General features: G+C 39.8%; 1 protein-coding gene across 2 annotated transcripts in view; it reads right to left on the bottom strand.

Annotated features, from left to right (window-relative positions):
- The window catches only part of LARP1B (La ribonucleoprotein domain family member 1B), an 83797-nt gene that overhangs the window by 15699 nt on the left and 46115 nt on the right, over positions 1-21983 (bottom strand). For both annotated transcript variants that reach the window (XM_027854467.1, XM_027854466.1), the window contains exon 11: positions 6894-7262. In XM_027854467.1, the coding sequence (XP_027710268.1) occupies positions 6894-7262 (369 nt within the window). The remainder of the gene's footprint in view (positions 1-6893; positions 7263-21983) is intronic.

Here is a 21983-nt window from a genome sequence, read left to right as displayed (position 1 = left end):
TGCTGCAGGAGTCTCGAAGGAAGAGGTTCTCCTTCTCCCAGCCTGGGGCATCCTTCCTGGGAAGCCTGCCCCTTCAGTGACGCAGCCCTCCTCTCTCATCTTCCATTCTTCCTCATCACTGGCTCCTTCCTTACTATCTATGAGAGTGCCCAGCAGCCCCATTCTTAAAGCACTTCACTTGGCTTTCATACTCCTCTCAAGCTATTATTACACAACTCTTTTCCCTTTCCCAGCTAAATTCCCCAAAAGTTGTCTACAGTTGTTACTTCCTTCTTCTCATCTACCACTTACCTCCCAATCTTGCAGCCTCTACTGAAATTGCTCTCTCCAAGGTTACAACCTTGGATAATGGATAAATCTAGTGGCCTTCCTTCAATCCTTATTCTACTCGACCTCTCTGCTAACTCTTCCTCCTGGAATCACCCTCCTCTACTGCCCTACCTCAGCATCCTTCCCTGGTCCATCACTGAGCTGCTACCCACTAAGGACTGCATCCCGCATGCTCTTCTTTTTTCTCTCTATATTCTCTTGAAGTCAACAACTCTCAGGAGCACAGAACTTAAGGGAAAATTCAACATATAAGATCCAGGAGAAATATAAGATAAACATTAAAGACCAATTATAAGGGACTCAATTAATAAAGTCAAATTGTTTACTTCATACATGTGAAAAATCAGCAGTACACTTATGATGGTCATCATTATTTGGGCAATTGGAAAGAAAGGTATGGGCTGAGCTGAGTATGATGGGATGATTCTAAAAAAATAAGACGGCAGGGATCTTATACAAATGAGGCATAAAAGGAAAAAACTAATACAGAAGAAGCTAGTTGGGGGTGGGGGCGAGGATGGGTAGTGCTGGAACCTTACTATCATGGGGAACAGGTTAAACAGGGAACAACATATATATGTAGAAGGGTATAAAAGTCCTCTAAATTCAGAAAGAAATAAGAAGGCAAGGGGATAGGGTCGGGGAGAAGATAACAGAGGGACTCTTTGTGGGGGGTAAGTTAAGGAACAGGAGGGCAAGGCAGTGGGTAGAAGCAAAACAGAGGAATGAGAAAGAACGGGGTAAATACGGTGTGAAGGATAGTAAGGAAAAACAGGAAGAAGTAAAATACACAAGTAATTGTAGCTTACAATGTGAATGGGACAGATCTACCCATAAATAGCAGATTAAAAATTTGAATTCAACAATACATTGCTTTCAGGAAACATAAAAATGAGATATATACACAAAGATGAAATAAAGGGCAGGAATACAATTTAGTACATAAAAAAAAAGCAGGGACAGTAATCACGATCTCAGATAAAGTTAAAGTTAAGATAGATTTAATCAAAAGGGAAAAACGGAGAAACTACACTGTATGTCAGCAATATTACTCAATATTGTTTTAGAACATTTAAAATAACTAGACAGTACAAAATACCTGAGTGTATAACCTGCCAAAACAGACACAGGAACCATATGAACATAAACATAAAACACTTCTTATACAAATAAAGTCAGATCTAAATAACTGAAGTAATATTCATTGTTCATAGGTAGGTAAAGCCAATATAATTTTTAAATGACATTTCTGCCTAATTTATTAAATGTCATCCTAATTAAATTACTAAAAAACTATTTTACTAAGTTAGAAAAAAATAATAACAAGGTTCATTTGAAAGAACAAAAAGTCAAAAACTTCAAAGAAACCAGGGGAAAAGGATGTAAAGGAAGTAGATTCAGCAGTATCAGACAGATCTTAAACTATAGTATAAAGTGAGAGCACTGATGAAGTGTAAAAAGGATAATTTTGATTATTTTAAATTACAATTTTCTTGTATAAATAAAACCTGTGTAGCTAAGAATAGAAGGAATGTAGAAAATCAGGGAAAAAAACTTTCACAGATAATTCTCAGACAGGATATGACTGAGTTGGAATACTGCTGTGGTACAGGAAATGATGAGCTGGTTGATTTAGAAAAACATGGAAAGACTTGGATTTACAAAGGAAGATGCTGTCCACCTTCAGAGAAACAGATGATAGGAGGAAATAAGCATAATAATGTTAAGTTCCTTAACTTACCCCCCCCCCCCAAAGAGTCCACTCAGGTATTTTGTACTGTCTAGTTATTTTAAATGGTCTAAAACAATATTGAGTAATATTGCTGACATACAGTGTAGTTTCTCCGTTTTTCCCTTTTGATTAAATCTATCTTAACTTTAACTTTATCTGAGATCATGATTACTGTCCCTGCTTTTTTTTATGTACTAAATTGTACTCCTGCCCTTTATTTTATCTTTGTGTATATATCTCATTTTTATGTTTCCTGAAAGCAATGTATTGTTGAATTCAAATTTTTAATCTGCTATTTATGGGTAGATCTGTCCCATTCACATTGTAAGCTACAATTACTTGTGTATTTTACTTCTTCCTGTTTTTCCTTACTATCCTTCGCACCATATTTACCCCATTCTTTCTCATTCCTCTGTTTTGCTTCTACCCACTGCCTTGCCCTCCTGTTCCTTAACTTACCCCCCTCCAAAGAGTCCTTCTGTTATCTTCTCCCCGACCCTATCCCCTTAAATATGTGTATATATCCATGCTTAATTGCAGCCTTTTTTAGAGTGGTGGGGAGAGGGAGGGGGGAAATAATAAAGTAAAAAGAGCACAGTAGAGAACAAAAGAAAACCAACAAGGAAACAAAGAAAAGCTGGGCAGCCTTGAAAACAATATGTAATATTTATTACATAGGTTTTCTTGAAATGGAAATTTATTGTTTTATATTGAATTCTCTCCTATGTTCAGCTGTGTACATGACAATGTTTTCTTTTTTGCCTTTCCTCATTCTGTATTTAAGTTACCAAAATTAATCAATTAATTAATTGGGGGGAAAAAAGTCTCAAGAGTTCCAATTATCCTCTCTATGAAGATGACGCCCAATCCTATACTCTAATCCTATGTTACCAACTGCCCGCTGCGCATATCCACTGGCATGTTACTCAGACATCTGAAACTCAGCATGTTCAAAATAGAGCTCACTAGAACTCATTCTCTTCCCCCTCCCAAACTGTTCTCCAGAAGTACCCACTTCCACTGAGGACTGGAATCTCTCTGGTCACCCACAACCTTAGAGACATCTTCTACTCTTCCCTTTCCCTAACTTCTTAGATTCCAGGCATTTGCAACTGCATCACCACAACATTTGTCCTATCTCTCTCCTTATCTTCACGAAACCAATGCCCTAGTACAGGTCCTCATCACCTCTTCCTGGGACATCCATTTACCTCCCTGCTGACCTCTCTCCCCTAACCAATCTGTCCTCTATGTAACTGTCTAAAATATTAATGTCACTGTTTTGCTAAATAAAAATCTCTGCTGGCTTCTATTTCATCTAGGACAAAATAAAACTCCTGAAAAAGGCATTTAAAACCTTCCATAATCTGGCTCTCACACACCTTTACAGAATCATTTTATACTATAATATTCTCTTTCATGCAGCCAAGCTAACAAGCTAGCTATTCTAGGAATCTGACATTCCATCTCCAGCCTTAATGCCTTTGCATACAACGGTTGTTCCCCCACCACCACCCCCCTCCCACCTTGCCTTGAATACACTCCCTTCTTACCCCTCTCTGAATCCTGTCATCTCCTATGGAAAGCCTTTCCTGATCACTCCCAGTTATGAGAACCCTCTCCCTCCAATGACCATGCACTTAGCTAACTGTTTACAAGTTGCATCCTACCAAATGCATTAAGCTCCTTAAGGTCGAGGACTATTTTTTTTCCTCTGTAATTAATTAATCCTAGCACAGTGTTTTGTACATAACAAGTACTTAATAAATGTTTGAGGTGTAAAACTAAGTAGGAAAGGGAAAAGGAATGTATTCGGAAGTGAAAATGATTTCAAAATTTTCTTTTAACTTTGTAGACTTGAATTGATATTCCTGGGAGGCAGAACAGTGTATGGTGGGATCGTAGACTTGGAGAGAGAAAACCTTGAGAGGTCAACAAGTACAATCCCGATTTTGCAGAGTAGGAAACTCAGGCCAGACAGGTAGGTATCTTGCCCAAGGTCACACAAGTATTAAGTAACGAAGCTGACATTCAAGCCCACGGCCTCAGACTACAAACACTCTTTCCACAGCACCCTTAGCAGAGGGTAACAAGGAGGACGCTGTTCCCACAAAACTGCTCTCCTAGACTAAAGGTCCCCGGTGACTTCTAGACAAGTCCAACAGATGCTTACTGTACCTATACCTCCCTCTCCTTCACAAGCAGTGCTTGCAGACCCTATCGTCAGGGCTCTGCTCTGAGCTCTCCACAGCTCTACGTGGTCACTCTCGTGGGCTTCAGCGCTGCATACCAGGCTGCAGAATGCCCATGCTGCATTGCAGGCACTGATCTCTGTTCTCTACTTCTGTTTGCAATAGAGGACATTCTACACGGGCAGGGCTGAACTGTACTGAATTTAGTATTATTTCCACCATTGCTTCTCTTGCTAATGCTCTTTATTACAATAAGTCATTTTATCATCATTCTTTTTTTTTAAGCTAGAAACTCTGGATCACCGTAGATATCTTCTTCTCTTTCATCTTCTCTATTCAATAAATACTGTAAATTCTTACCTCAACATGTCTCAATTTACTTCTTCCTCTCCTTCCCACTCTGCTGTACACTTGATTCAGGAATAGGGCCTCCCTTTGCAGCTGAATTCCTGCAATAGCCCCCTAACCTCTTTCCATTCCTCCCTCAGGACAATCATGCCTACATATAAAGCTTCCTAAAAGCCACATTCATCACAAAGTCATTCTGCAGCACAGCTTACCCTGACTTCCTCAAGCTGTGTCTAGTCAAGAACAGCCACGGCTGTTCTTAATCTGCCTCTACCACACATGCCCTACTTTCCAAATCAAACCTCTGCATCTACTGAGGACTTTCTGCTTATTGCCCACAATATATACTTTAGGGGGCACATTCCAGTCTTATCTTTCAATGCCTTCCCTTTGTCAATGAAAACCTACCTATTCTTCTGACCTTCTCTAGAGCATTTCATTTTCATATCATGTCATTTAGTCCTTACATTGTTATAGCTATTCTTTACTGATTTCTTCTGTGTATGTTTTGTGTCTTAACCTTTTCAACCCAGCTAGAAGCTAAGTTTTATGCTTATTTTGCATAATGCAGAACCTAGCAAGGTTGGGCTCATGTTTATTAGCTACTGAATGACTTACAAATAGGTAGCAACAAGAATAATTTTCTGAAATGTTAGCATCTTAAGGTTTTTTTAATTTCCAAGCTGCACCAAAATAATCCATGAGCTAGCTCTTACGAGGGCAAAGAGAAGAAATACACTTTTAAACTTAACTATAGTGAAATCATTCTCCAATAAATGAGTTCAGAGGATTAATTCATTCGACAAATGCTTGAGTTCCAGCTATATGTGAGATAAAGAAATACAAAAAAAGATTAAGACACAGTATGCCCATGAGAAACTTACGTTCTCATAGTGCAGATAAAACGTATACAAATCTACTATGAAGTAGAGTGTGATAAATACATAAGCTAGATAGACATAAATATATATATAATTTATATATCTAGGAACAGAGAGACAGAGATAGACAGATAGACACATATATACATGTAAAAAGCAAAGTGCTATGAGGTTTCAGAGGAGTGAGCTGTTACTTTGGACAAGCGAATTAAGAAGTCTTTGCAGAAGAGGGGACTTTAAGCTATGCCTTGAGAGTAATAAGTTTTTAAAAAAAGTTTCATGTACAGAAACCTTACAAATCTTAATTTTTGCTAAAAAATATTCATTATGAACTTAACTTTAAACAAAACCAATTAAAATTACATTTACAAGTCAACTTTACTTAATGACTTTCAACACACACATATCTACACAATTCAGATATTCCCTAACTCTTTGCCCTTTAGCCGCTGAAATGTTTATTTTCCTTCTACGTGCAGTCAATGGGCATACCAACCTCATTCTGCTTTCTTCACTTTGCATTACTACATCCAAATCTTTCCACATCTCTTTATATTACTCCTATTTGTTGTTAATTCCATTATAGTACCCAACTACACTGATATACCAGTTTGCTCATTCTTCAATACCTGGCAGACTTAGGTCACTGCTAGCTTTCTGCAATTAGTCATGTTTCCATGAATACATTTAAAAAGATACCTTTTTTTCTTTCTGAAAATGTTCTTATAGGATCAATGGAGAGGAAATTTAGAAACCAGAAGGAACCTTACAAGTTAGTCACCTACTCCAACCCCCTCATTTATAGATGAATAAACTGAGGCCCGGAGATTTTAAGTGACTTGCCCAAGGTCACACAAATAGCTAGGATTCAAATTCAATTCCTGTAATCCCAAATTTAGCATTCTTTCCACTATAGTGCACTGTCTCCCCAAATCAAGGATTCAAATTGGTCCAAAGAACATAACTTTCTAAAGCTTATAAACTTCATAAATTCCCAATATATAGTTATGGTTGAAGCATTTTAATACATTGTCTTTTAATATGAAATAAATGATTTTTGAACAGTTTGCCTGAAAAATTCTTATATGAAAACAAGCAATTCTTTCAACTTTAAACCTGTAATATTCATTACAATCCTTTTGTAACAAAAGGTTAACTACTACTTCCCTTGCAAGATCAATATCTTTAAAGAAATTGTGTTAAATGTTCTCTTGACGAAAACTGTCTCGATAACCACCAAAATCCACAATAGAACGCCTGAAGATAAAGGAAGAAACTGTGTTCCATAACAGTAATGCTGCTCTTTGGGAGAAGAGTACATTAAGATGGCATAAGGAAATAAAAGTATCTCTTTTAAACATTTACTGAAAAAATTAAGTCAACACTAGATTTCACGATCAAAATAATTACCTTCATTGTTGCATGTTGATTTTCGTCTTCCTCCATCCACAAATCTTGCTCATAATAATATAAGCCATCGTTGATGACTTTGGCAAGTTCTGATGTGATTTTTGCACGGGACACGTGGTTGCCTGTACGGTCTCCACCAGGATGTTTTCGCATATAAGGTGGTGTCTGAGTCACGATCAAGATCTTGTTTAAATCCTGGTCATCAAGTTCATAGTCCGAGTCGTTATCAGACCAATCAGTAAACGTGTTTTTCCGTCCCTCTATCTGCTCCATTTCCTCATCAAACAGAAAGTCAAGCTCTTCTTGCTCCTGTTCCTCCGAAGGCTGCTGGGGCTGACTGGACGCGTCCTCAGGCGCGGCCATCGATTCCTGAAGGAAAATCATTTGCCCTTCACATTTAAAGACATGCAGATCTACTAAACCACAGCGGAGTTCTTTAAAGTCGTACTGGTAACAGTGCTACAAGGAAACACAACCCACTGTGCACATTGCTGGCCCACGTCACGTCCTTTCCCAGTAAGGGATCAGGTGAACGATCGATCGTTCCTCTGCCCCAGCAAATACCAAGCGGCTACAGAAAGGTTGCTTTCAGACTTCACAGATATCTCCCTCTCCCTCCCCACCCCCAACATATGCACGTGCACACACATACACGCACGCGTGCGCGCGCACACACACGCACGCGCACACACACACACACACACACACACACGATTTTGGGTCCAGAATTGCTTTGGGGATCATCTAATCAAACCTCCTCATTTTAGAGATGGGGACACTGAGGTCTGCTAAAGAGACAGACTAACTCACCCGAGCTCACACAGAGAATAAATGTACATCCTTCGCCATTTAAAGCTGATCTTCCAACTTCAAACCCTTTAAGTTCAGTGGAAGAACATTCAGGGTCCCCTCGAAGAAAGTTTACAGAGCACCTCGTGAAGGATGGGGGGACAGGGAGAAGGGGAAGAGTTGGTCCAGACTGGTGGCTTCATTGGTGCAATGACACAGCCCCAGTGACCAACACATATCATCAACTATTCTGAAACGTATACTATATTAGAGGGCTGCTAAGGGTCCTGTGAGGCTGACGGCTGGCCCCAGGTCGTAAAGCTAGTGGTGTGTCAGAACTGGAACTTGAACCAAAACAGGGCAGCATCCTAATGCTGGCTGGAATATCTACCTACTAAGTGAATTAGTCCATCAACAAGCATTAATTAAGTGCCTATAGTATGCTATGCATGGTGCTAGGGAAACAAAAACAAAAAGAAAACAGTCACTGGCGTCAGGAAGCTTACATTCCATCAAGGCAAACACATCCATATGGATATATAAGCGTGCATAAAATACAAAGGCCACTAAAAACTTCTTATGTTTCAGATACTGTGCTGACCACTGGCCAACAAAGACAAAAATAAAGCAGTCCCTGTCCTCGGGGACCTTACAGTCTAGTGGTGGGAAACAACACGACCACAGCAAAGGAAACACGAAAATACAAGTAACTTCTAGGAGAAGAGGGCACTACACCTTTAAGCTACTAGGTTATGAAATCTCTGAGGTAGGGGTGAAAAGGCAATGGCACAGACAGAGGAAGCAGGAAACAGAAAGGGAAAAGGGCACTTAGAAGAAGCCTGGAAAGCTTCTCCCATTGAGCGTCAGCAGAAATACTGAATTCTACCACTGCTTATTCTTTCTACCTGAAGGAATAAAATCAGAGAACTATTTGAACTGAAAGTGCAGGAGCATTCACCCAACATCATCTACATCTACTGGGAGCATCGAAGAAAAACCATCTACAAGCTGGATGCCATGGAAGAGCGAATTTAAAATATTTCCACCTAGGTTATGTTTGGAGAACACTTCAAAATCACTTATACTGAACCCTATTCTCTCTGTTTCTCCCCCCAAAATGATGGACTATCACAAGGCCAATGACGGCATGGAAGCTACATATCACATATTTATGTCTGAAACTACACACATGGGCCACGCGTGCAGGGATATTGAGATAGAGAAAACAAAAGTCATTTATAAGTTTATTTTATCTTGTTTCCATTTTAGAGGCTAAAAGATTGTTGTTGTTCAATCATGTCCAACTCTTCATGACCCCATTTGGGGCTTTCTTGGCAAAGACAGTGGAGTGGTTTCCCATTTCCTTTTCCAGCTCATTTTACAGATGAGGAAACCGAGGCAAACAGGGTTAAGTAACTTGCCCAGGTCATATAGCTAGTAAGTGTCTGAGGCCCCATTTGAACTCAGGTCTTCCTGACTCCAGGCTTGGCGCTCTATCCACTGTACCACCTAGTTTGCCTAAAAGATAGGTACACAAAATTATTTATTCACTCAATTTTTCCCCATGGATAAAAATTCACCTAGTACCAACATATTCTGCCTAGTGTTCAACGTAAAGGTTTTAAAAATGATCAATCTACCTCTAATCCATTTACTTCCATACTAAATGCCCACCATAAAACAGAATGCAGAAAGACAAGTTAACTTAAGAACTAAAGGTAAGCGAGGCTGCCAACCTGTCTGATTTCTGGGTTCAGGAGATGTCACCCTTGGGTCTGTGAACTTTTTATGTATTTCGTTAACTATTTCAATATACGTGATTTCCCTAGCAATCCTATCTCTTTGACTCCATGCATTTATCACCTGACTGACACAGGGGTCTGGCACACCAACAAGGTTAGGAACGCTTATGTCCTTCATAGAGGAAGCCTTTCTGTACAGCTCAGGTTTGAAGTTTTCCATGGTCTTTTCTGGCCCAGCCAGTAAATTCTAATCCTTCCCAGGTCAGGCTTTTTCTCCTTAGTCTCTTCCCATATTTAGCACCACCTTGTGCAATACAGAAGTTCTCCTGCTCATACTTCAGCTCCCTCCTGTCCCATTTTATGTCCACGCAAGAGGAACTCAAGATGGCCTTCCTAAGTCACATCCTAAGGAGGACTTTCTGTAGACAGATCACTACTGGTCATTACTATAATATCAGCTTACTAAATTAAAATGTATGCAAACAGTGCTGGAGCTCAAGTTGGAGGCATTAGGCTAAAACCCTGGCCCCTGGGACCTGCTCTGTACAAGGGTCTTCTTCAACTCAAAGGCCCCGCCTACTTCTCTGATCCTAATAAGGTTAACATCAAAGCCCAACTGCAAGAAAAATGTTTAAAACTGAGATTTTCCAAAAGTTCTATTCTAACAGGGAAAAAAAAACGGCTTTTCTCCCTTAAAAGGTTGTCACTCTCCACACCCGGTCACAGGAACCTCGACTGACTCTACCTGAGCTGAGCCAGCGGCCTCAGGAGGCACCAGGGAGCTGGTCCACAGCCAGCAGAAGGGCTGCAGTCACCAGGATCCTCCAGGTAGCCTTCCTAGTTCCCTCATCACAACTTCATTTCCTCATTTGTCAACTATCGAGCTCTATGCCCTCAGGTCTGCTGACTCGGAGAATCTGAAACCAGCCTGCATTTCACTGTCAAAAATCATTCCTATTATCAGCAGCATGAAGGCCTATGACTCTGCCTTTTAAAGCCCTACACTCTAGCACAGCTCGACAACTAACTAACTGTCGACCGAATCAGCGCATCTGTATTCCTCAGTTTCTTCACCTGTAAAACGGAAAGAAGTTTTATACTTTACAGGACTGCTGTGAGCAAAGCACTTTGTAAACCTAAGCTCACAGGGTCTTAGCTGCAGACCTTCAAGGGGCCTCAGCCGCTGACCATCCTTATTTTAGAGACAAGTGTCATAAAGGTAAATAACTTACACAGGATGGCAGGTAGAAGGCTAACGGAGGGTTCTCATTCCAGCCCTCTAAAATCCAGGGCTTGATTCTACTCCACCATGTCACATCATACTCACGACCCACCCTTCCTGTACGTACTTATTTCCCGTTGCTCCAACACACTTTCTCATCTCGCCGCCAGCCAGCATGGCATCTTTACTGTCCTGACCATGCCATGTCCGTGCCCACTTCCAGGCTGCTCCCCATCCTCCAATTCTATCTCCTTCCTTTTCCACTTACCTAAACTTTGCTCATCCAGCAAAGCCCCCTGTTCCAGACACACAACCTTCCATGAAGCCTCCTCTAATATCTATAATCCATGCTTTTCCTCATCTCCTAATTTCATTATATTCAGCACAATGACTTAACATTTAATTTTTAACCTTTTTGTCTTCCCAACTATAATGCAAATTCCTTTTAAGGATGGGACAGGTCTCTCACAACGTGTATGTAGCACAAGGCTGGCATCCACAGGAGTTGATCAGACCCTTGCTTTTTTTGGGTACCCATAAAAAAATCTAGTTTCAGTGCCAATTTTATTAAAACCTGAGACAAGAGTTTTTAAGTGACCTTAAATCTGCAGAAAAAATAAAAGGCTTTGTTCTAAAATAATAAAGAACCAACTGTGTGACCCTGGGCAAGTCACTTAACCCCAAATGCCTAAAAAAAAAAAATTAAAAAAAGAAAAGAACTAAGAACTCCAAAGAGTAAAATGATCCAGTCCCGTTCCTGGTCAAGAGAGGATGGAGTACCCTTCCCTACTTTCAAATGGGAACGTCCAATACCTCACTGTCAGACAGGATCACTGTCCAGTGGTTTTACTTAGCCATTTTTCTGAATTATAAAGAGAAGCTCACAAAAGAGAACTGAAGCAAGCCCAGCCAAGCAATGGCACTCTGAAAATTATATGTGAAACATATTATAGACTTAAAAAGAAAAGCAAGCTGGACATGAGATCTCCAGTTTGATGGTCAACACAGATCCAGGTGGAAATGCTCATTTTATTTGGTGTTTGTTGTTTGGAATGTTTTTCAAAGCAGAGGGAAGGAAAGAAGAAGAAGTGTTCATGGGAAAGGACAGGATTGTTTAGCTGGAAATGACTGAAATCTTATTTTTATTGGTTTACGTTTGGGTAAAATTGCATAGACCACTACCCACTGGAATTTTACTAAAAATGTAAGGTCTTCACCTGAGACAAGAAAAAAATTAAAAGCCCTCTTCTCTGCTACAACAGATTAGGAGCCAAAACCAGAGGTTTATCTTGAGGAAAGAGGATGCCTAGGACTGACCATCAAAAGACTGTTGAGCCTAACTGATCCCGTCACTATTCCACAGCAGAGCAGCCTCCAAAGTAGGACCCAGAACGGAAATAGCAGACCTCCTCTTTACATTGCTGTTACCCTTCCAAAACTTTCTCCAAAAATAAATAAATAGAGCGTCACTGATATCTGAAACGCAGGCTGACCATGGCCGCTTCCCAAAGTCTTTCTCTTCAGACGGTGACTTACTCCTCAGAGTACCCACAGAGTACAGTTCCCAAATTTGGCGGGGTTCACTGCAGACCTCACTGTACTAAAGTGTATTTGAGCTTTGATGTGCCCAACCCAAGTATATTTACAGAAGACATCTAATAAACTACACTAACTCATAAAATGGACAAGTGTCTTACAAAGATTCCTACAAAGAAACTGCAGCCTGAAAATTATAATAATAATTCTACCATAAGCAAAAAAAAAAAAAAGGCAGAGCTGACACTTCCATTCCTAAGAACGAGCATCTTCTGCCATATTACAAGGTTAAAAAAAAATTAAAATGCAACATCTTCTGATAAATTTGCAAGAACCGATTGTACATTGCTCACAACAATTCTGTGAGTAGGTAGTGTAAGCGTATTATTCCCATTTGAACTGATGAGGAAAACAGAGGTCCAGGATGGCTTACACAAGCTCACAGAGGTAGCAGAGCCTCTGCACTGGAACCTTTGTCGGGGTTTCAGTTTCATCTTCTGTGAAATGGGTATTAAAGCATCTACCTCAGTGCAATGAGATGCAAATGAGATAATGCTTGGAAAGCTCTTCTTTAACAGCATTTACAATTCAGCCAAATTCTAACTAAACAGGACGGAAAAATGGCCAGCATGATGGAATCAACACAGGCCAAAATGATTTTCCCCACATTCCCAAGCTATCTCCTTTCTCAAGATATTTTTTTTTAGACATAAGAATCATTAAAAATAAGTCCCAAAATATGCAGTCCCCAAGATGAGAACTTTGAATCACTGTGTCACAGTGTTAAACCAACATTCTGCAAAATGAGGATGTTCATCGTTATCACTGACAACTCTTAAGAAAGCAAAACTACTCACAAAAAATTACTATCTATAAATAAGTATTCGTATTCCAGTGAAAACAAAAGGAATTTACACTGTCAACAAAATAAAAATTCTAAACACCCATTTCACCTTCATCTCCTTTTAATATGTTTTACACCTTACAGTAGTACTACAAATACACAGAAATTGGAACAACGTGCTTACCCAGTTGGACCAGCAAGGGTACAATGTGACCTGTGGGCCCCCCTACCGTATGAACCAGATACAATGATCCATTTATGGGGCTCATCTTTTATTCTATTAATTTTCTACTCTATTTATAAATTAAGCTTTATTAACATTTAATATACAGCTTGGCCTTGGCGCCCTCACTAGCTCAAGTGGTCACAGACTATCCTGATGGAACAAGGCGACAAGCTCAGTCCTCTCTTGTCCCCTTCTTCACCAAATGAAAGAAGACTTACTCCATTATGAGTCTATCTGGTTAAGTAGATTTATAGAGATTGCCCAACGGACAAGTGGTTTTAGAAAATTCCCATAAGGAAGCCGTGGACTGAAGACAATACTAATGATCTGAGCAAAAATGAACAAGAAAAAGTCACAGATAACACTTGTAACTGTGAAAGAGCTCATCAGCCATATTACAAGGAAGAAGCAATGACCATCTAATTATATCTGACAAGAAATCCAAAAGTTAGAAACTCACTAGGTTATTTGAAAAATGTATCTTTATCCAACTTTTCTTAATGATAAATTTTATCCTATATTGGCTTTATATTAGTTAATGATGGTATTAAACCATCATAATCAGCAAGACATTTAAAAACTAAATTTTGTGCCAAAAATACGTGTCGGCTACACAAACTCTCCTATGTGTACTTAAATTTTTCTAATTTGTTTAAAAATCTTCCCAACAGTGTTTCAATAAGTTTTTAACCCACTTGTTAAAAACACAGATGGCCCAGAAAACTATGCATGATGATTTAGTGAGTACACCCAATGATGCCCTTCTTCCCTTTGGATGTATGTGTCTTTTTGAGAGATTTTTTTTCAAAAATAATGAAGTATATTCAATAACGTCACACTAAAAGCTGCTTTTAATATCTTTTGCAAGAGCCAAGGTTCTTGGTGCAATTAATAAAGTTTAAATTATTTTTGAAAATTTATTTTGTCTAATTTTTATCTTCTTTTAATTTCTTTGTGGCATTTATAATGCAACATAATAACACAGTAGTACATGTATAGGTATACGACATAAACATATGCATATATTTTTAAGCACATGCAATTCCGTACATACACAGGTGCACAGACACCCAGGTGGTGCTCAGAACTGTTCTGCTAATGAGGTGCAGAATCACTAAGCTGCTCATGTCCCTGTACATCCCTAAAATGAGCACACACCCTCTGTGTTCCACAAGCTCCAGGCCATAAAGCAGTCTGGTCTGACGGAACAGACACCAGCCTGAGAAACAAGGGATGTGGGCTTCAGCCTACACTTCCTTGTGGTGGAAATATGGGCAAGTCAGCACCCTTCAGCCTCAGTGCTTCATCTATAAAAGAGGTATAAAAATATCTAAACTTTAGTGTTGTTATAAGCAAAGTACTTTGAAAACCCTCAAGTAGGGGTAAGATACTGATAAGTATCGCTAAGCAGTATGACAGGAATGCCTTCATTAAGAAGGTACTTTAAAAAAAAAAAACAAACGCTTTATAGCAGCTCAAAAGGAGGAATATAATCATAAATGAATGTGGTGTAAGAACCACCAATAAAACTTTTTTTTTTTGGGCTAGGCAATGGGGTTAAGTGACTTGCCCAGGGTCACAGACCTAGTAAGTGTTATGTGTCTGAGCCCAGATTTTGAACTCAGGTCCTCCTGAATTCAGGGCCGGTACTCTACCCACTGCGCCACCAAGCTGCCGCAGTAAAACTTTTTAAAGACAAAGATAATTAACAATCTTTTAAAATAACTTGCAGCCTGAATAATTATCATACACAATATGATGAAATAATATATTAATGTATTAAAGTTTTAAGGTAAACGCATTTAAGAACTGTATTTTTATACCAATATTAAACACATTTTATGAAGTAACACTGACACCTCAGAATTCTGGGTATAAATGGGTCCATTTAATTGAGCTCTGTCCTCAAGGAGATGGAGAAAGAGAAAAATATCCATGCATCCTTTGGAGAATATCTTATAAAATATTTGAAGGTAATAATTAGCCATGAATCTTTCTTTCACTGGTTCAACTTTTCAATTCTTTAATCAATTTTGTTAAAACTGTGATAAGTTAATGTAAATTTAAAATAAGTCAAATTGAATAATTAAGAAATTAATGAAGATCATGGAAAATAAATACCTCCTGACTCAGAGCAGGGAATCAGGAATTACTCACAAAAGAATGCAGGACTTAACGAGTCAGAAGACCCGAGTTCAGACACAGCCTCAGACACACATTAGCTGTGTAACCCAGTACAAGTAATATAACCTCTCTGAGCCGGTTTCCTCATCTGGAAAATGCAGAGGGACTGGACGAAGTGGGTTCTAAGGTTCTTTCCCAACTCTAAATTTAAGGACTTCTATCAAATTAGACTATGAGATATAGTCAGTATCTGATGTTATTGTTTTTCTTTGTCACCAGTGCTTCGTTGGGAATTAGAGGGGTTGAAATGACTGATGCACAGGCAAAAGCATCTTTAAATAAGAAATTAAAATTTTATTTAAAAGCACTGTCGTTTCCTGGCTGTGGGTACGGGGATCCAGACCCAATAGTGGGCTAGACAAGGCAGGCCAACAGAAGAGGGGGCAGTAAGAAAGAGGCTACAAATATAGAGGAGCAGAGCAGGAGGACAAGGAACGCCATGGTACAGGATGAAGGCAGGAAGGAACGGAGAGCCAAGCCATGGTCTTAAGACTAGTCCAGATTCTCCTCCATCTCTCAGGGTCTCTTTCCAAGCAATCCAGCTTGGCACTTCCACAGGGGCACGCCTTCTCAGACCACGGACCCCAGATTCTTCTTAGTTGGAGACAATGGGCAGAAGTTAGGATTGAATAAAGGAAAAACTTCCAACAACTAAAACTACTCAAAGTGTAAGGGGTACCTCTCAAGGAGGAGTTCTCCCCTCAAGGGCAGAGATTAGATGATCACTTGTAGGATTTATTTATGGAGGACTCTTCCTAGGTACTGAACTGTACTGGGGGGCAGCACCATGGGCTCCAGGGCCTCTATTTAAGGAACGGGCTCAGCACAGCCTTGTCCCCATTCCTCACCAGTTATGTTGCTTTTGCACTTCTCTGAAGGGCTCTATCATACCTTATCTCCACCCTTCCTCCTCCACCCTACCCAAACTTTTCAGCTTAATGTACTGTCTTGCCCCTCCCCCCATTAAAATATAAGGGACTATTTGAGGGCAGGGACTATTTTTTGTTTACTTGTATCCCTAGCACTTAGCAAGATGTCTAGCACATAGTAGGTACATAATGTTTATTGACTAGTTTCTGGGGTCCTATGTGTAAAACAGATAGAACACCAGAGTAGAAAGACACGTTTGGATCATGCTTCTGCCACTTACTCTCTGTGATGCCCTTGGGCAAGTCACTTAATCTCTTTAGGTCTCATAAACTGAGAGAGCTGGGTCAGATGGCATCTCGGGAGCCGCCAGCTTTAAATCTATGATCCTATAAACTCTGGGATTTGATGATTCTATACATAGGTATAAGGGACATTAAATCCTCTTTAGGAGAAAATATTTTGTTCTTCAAATACTTCCAGTAGTGGTTAAGGGGGAAAATACCTCTGATATTCAAAGTACACAGGATACAGGACATCAAGAGTCATTGCAAACGGCTCAGTGTCAAAGGGTAAGAACCAGTAGTTCTCAAAGAAACTACAAACAACTAATAATCTGATGAAAGATCATTCCAAAGCACTAAGAGAAATGCTCATCTAAACAATCTAAGGTTTCACCTCACACCCAGGAAATTGGCCAAGAAGACCAAATAGGACCAGTCTATGGTGAAAACTGAGGTACAATAATACAAAACAGCAACTGGAAGATACTGCAATTGGTCCATTCATTCTTGAAAGCAATTTAGAACTGCTAGAAGTGACCATCCTGTGAGATCACGCTGCCAAGGAGGTCAACGCAAAGAAAGCTTCCATATATAACCAAAGCAGTGATGGCGGCAGTCTTTGGAGCAGCACGGAGCTGTAAACAAAAGAGTCCATCAGCTGTGGAATGGCTAAATGTGGTAAATGATTGCCATGTCTATTTGTGCATATTAAAATGATGAATATGATGAATACAGAGAAGTTCAGAAAGACCTTATGCAGAACTGATAAAGTGAAGGAAGAAGAACCAAGGAAACCACATATACAATGACTACAATGACGGAAATGGAAAGAACAACAAAATGATTGAAAATAAATGCTGTGTACTGACAATGACCAAATTTAGTCCCAAAGAAGACAATTAAGAACGCACCATTTCCTTGAAAGAGCTTGGGGAGGGGGCAAACTAGAGGTAGGGCAGTCTGAATGCAATGCTGGACCGGGCCAAGATACTGCTTTCTTGTGCTGAACTGTTGTTTTTCCCTCGTTTTAATTCTTTGTTATAAGGGATGGTTCTCTGGAAAGGAAAGGGGGAGGGAAATCTTGGGAAATGTGAGTGATGAAAAAACAAAAGATATCAATAAATTTAAAAGTAACCATGGAGAATCAGATATGGTACTAAGTGGGAAAGAAGGCCAGTGAAGGAGCAGAAAATAGTTGAGGAAACTGTCCAGATTTTCATAAACCTGAGTGCCTCTTAGGCTTGAGTGATGAAGCACTTATTCTCAAAAGAAATACAAATGCACCTTCCAAAATAAAATGCATAGATTTGAGACTATCACTGATCTCCGTTATCACTGAGAAGCATTTATTGTGTTTTTAATTTCTACTCCTTTTTTGTTGTATAAAGTTTAAGAAGACGGCATGTCTTAGGAATCAGAACTTTGGCAGCCATTGGGCTTTCCTTCAAAATACAGTTCTAAACAGAAAAACTGAACTATATATTCAAAAACTACACAGAAGCATTCCTACAGAAATCACAAAGCAGGGCGCTTCCAGTACCACTCAGCTTTAAAGGATAATGGGGAAGAGAAGACGAAGAGATACAATACAAACATTAGCTGGGATAACCCGAGTCATGAAATTTTACTGTTTTAAAATAAATATTCCACGAGTCTACCACCAGTACAGAAAAATTTCATAATTAGACCAAAAATAAACCCTGAGCACAAATTTCTAAAGTAGGATTCTAAGAATGAGAAATCTCCTGGTGCTCTGATTCTTCCCCAGCCCCCACCCCCTACAGTGGCTGTTCCTTGCCTTCCCTCTCTCCTCAAGCCTATCCCTGCCCTTCTCAAAAGGGGGGCTCGCCTCCAACCAGGTTCAGAGGCTGTCGTCCTGCAGCAGTTTATCCCCTTATCATACTCCAAGCCTCTGATCAAGTCAGTCACATTTCTCCTCTGTCAAGGCCAAACCCTTAACTTGGGCCCCTGATCCCATCCTCTCCTGTTGGACTCGGGGAATTTTGGTCCCCTCTATTAATCTCTCTCGGACTTTGATCTCCCACATCTGTTTCCTTCCCTGCTGGCTACAGGTGTCCTTAGGCTTCCTCATCTTAAAAAAAAAATCTCCTTCTTCTTTCCTTTCACTGCCAAATTCTACCCCCCTAAAAAAGCAGTAACTAGAGCACTGGACTCAGAACCAGCAAGACCTGGGTTTAAATCTCATCTATGAAACACCTATGTGAGTCTTGGTGAATCCCTTAATCTTTCTCAGCCTCAGTTTCCTCATCTGTAAAATGAGGATAACAACACCACCTACTTCAAAGGGTTACTGGGAAGATAAAAAGACATAATATAGGTAAAGTGTTTTGTAAACCTTAAAACACTACATACATGTAAGTTATTATAACTATTGTATTTATTGTTTCTACTTTTCCTGCTGCTTATTTCTCAACCCCTCGAGATCTAGCTTCCAAACTCACCACTCAACTAAAATTGATCCCCTCAAAGTTGCCAACAACACTTTTTCTAGGGCAAGAACAGAAAGTCTTTTCCCAGGCCTCATGCTTCTTGACCCCTCTCCCACAACTGACAAGGTTAACCGTGAATATCTCCTGAATCATCTCTCCTCTCTGGGCCTTCATGACCCTCCACTCTCCTGGCTCTCCTATCTGTCTGACCACTCCTTCTGAGTCTCCTTTGCCAGCTCATCATCCATGTCTGGTCCTGCTGTGGGCGTATCCCAAAGCCTTCGACAAGGCCCTCTTCTCTTCTCTAGCCATATACTATCATGGTGATCTCCTCAGTTCCCATGGTTTGTTCAATTATCTCTAGGCCCCTAGATGGCCCCTCAGTCTACAGATCTAGCCCAGCCTCTGTCCAGAGCTCCAGTCCGGCATCATACCCAACATTTCCAACTGTTATTTCCAGAGGCATCTCAAACTCATGCCCCAAACAGAACTCATTACCTTTCCCAGGCTCCTTTCTAACTTGCTTATCCGTACTGCATTCAATGAGTCACTAGGGTCTGCAACTGCCTCTTCCCTCTCCTTTATCCTGCCCCCCCCTTCCCAGTAAGCTGACAGGTCTTCCTAATTTTACCTCTACAGAAAGCCTCAATTCTGTCCCCTTGTCTCACTCACAAGGCCACCCCCCAATTTAGGCTTCTGTCACCTTGGACCTACACTACTGCAAAAGCCTCCTCCCTTTCATTCTCTTTCTTCAGCCCATCCTTCAAATCGCTATAAATGTAAGTAAGTCCTTCTAAAACACAAGTCTGAACATTTCAATCACCTACTATATGTGCATTTAAGAAAACTGAGTGGCTTCCTATTGCCTTGAGGATAAAATTCAAAGTGAGAACAGAACTGAGGAGTTAGTCAAATCCTTTCTCCAAAAGGAATCCTTTCTACCACACATCCAGCCTTTGCTTGAAGACTCTCATGAGAGAAAACCCATTCCTTCCACAAGACACACCACTGCTCTTTTGGATATCTCCGCCTGGCATTTAAAGCCCTTCATAAGCAGTCTCCAAGCTATCTTTCTAAGCTTATGTCAAACTATTCCATCAACCTATTGACGCTCCAATGAAACATACCTGATACTCCCCAAATTCAGCTTGCCTCTGTAGAGATTCAGCCCCCATGCCCGGAAAGTCCTGCCTCACCTCCACCTCTTACTTTCTTAAAGGTTCAGCTCATGTATCACCTCTTGACAGGAAGTCTTTCATGATGAACCTACTTGTGAGTTATCTTCATCCTCAAACAATTATGCATATATTCATCTTTTTACATTTCATCTTCCCAAAAGAACGTAAGCTCCCTGAAGACAGGTAACGTATTCAATCTTTCTTTGAATCTACAGCGTCCTAAACACAATAAGAGCCTAATAAGTGCTTGTTGACTTTATCACTAACAACCTTATGGTTTCCCTCAAAGCTCATGTAATCTAGTAGGCCTTTCCTGATCCCCTGCCCCCAAGCCATGTGCCAGTGCCTTCCTCACAAATAAATGATCTTGTATTTACTTTGTATATACTTATACATTCACATGTTGTCTTCTCCAAAAACAACGTAATCTCTTCGAGGAGTAGATTTTGTCTTTGTATACTCACTTCCCAGCACAATACGTAGCTTAAAGTACACACAAATGTTGGTTGAATGATTGTGTGGCCATGGGCTAGTTCCTCATCTCTCATATAAGCGACGCTAGATGATCTCTACAGTCCCTTCTAGGAAGATTCTGAAATAGATTTTATATGTATGCTTTATGTGAAAATTAAGTTCCCTATTAACTGCATTTCCTTGAAATCAGTGAGAAACCTAAATACTTCAAAATTCATGATAAAGAACACAGTGTGGTATAGTAAGAAGACAGAGACCAGATCTTGGAATCAGCTTGGGTTCTAGTGCCATCTCTACTATACATGTTAGCTGTGGGACCTTGGACAAATCACTTAATTTCTTAGGGGTTCAGGAAACTCCCACTATAAATTACCCAACAGTTGCCAGTTTAACTGATAAAGAGATTTTGGCCAACAGGAACTCCCTACACAAACAAAATCAGAGTCCTAGACAAAAAAAGAATAGCTACTACTATTTATCAGTTGCAGTTTGGATAAGATTTTTTAAAAAGCTTATTGTTAGGCTGAATGAACTGAGTTCAATTTACATGTACCATTTAAAACTTTATGAGTAATCTGCTACTAAAAGAGTTAATGGGAAGACTCTAACTTCACTATAATTTAGAAATGAGTATGGATTATTCGATTCATTTTTAGCAACGAACTCAAATTTCAAAGACAGCAACTACATGAATCTGTATACCCCATCACTTCATCAAAACATTAATTTACATATATGAAATCCCCCATTCTGTCATAAGAAGTGCTATTTCTAAAAAGAGGTCAATGACAAAGCTAGTCTAGTTAGTTTTCAATTACTCACAGGACATAACAATTTTGAGATGGAAATATTAATCATTATTCTCTAACATTTAAAAAATATGAATAATCCTACAGCTCTGAGGAAATAGAGGCGCTTGTCAAACACAAATAACTAAGTACTCCTCTAAAACTGCAAGGCCTAATACAGTCACCAAGGTTCAATGTTTCCCAAGATGTGCAGACCTCACTGGCAATCTGAGATTACCTAATAATTGCTCATAGGTCCTCTATGGACAACTACTTCAAGGGCCATTCCTGCCCCTGTGCTCTTCTAGTCTCGAGTCAAAATACTGCTGCTCAGTTCTCAGTTACAGACATTTTTTGGTTAATATGAATGAGAATCCCCTTCACTCTTCTAAAAAAGCAGTTAGGTTATTGTTAGCAACTAACAACTTTTTGTTCACTTCTCTTCCCCTTCCAATTTTGAAATTCCTGCAGTCCACTTTACAATTCCCTGCCTCTCCTGCAAATAA

This window comes from Vombatus ursinus, unplaced genomic scaffold (genome assembly GCF_900497805.2).
Source record: "Vombatus ursinus unplaced genomic scaffold, bare-nosed wombat genome assembly UNPS02010461.1, whole genome shotgun sequence".
Taxonomy (NCBI): Eukaryota; Metazoa; Chordata; class Mammalia; order Diprotodontia; family Vombatidae; genus Vombatus; species Vombatus ursinus.
Note: the sequence above shows the minus strand (reverse complement) of the source record. Positions and strands in the feature narration are given on the sequence as shown.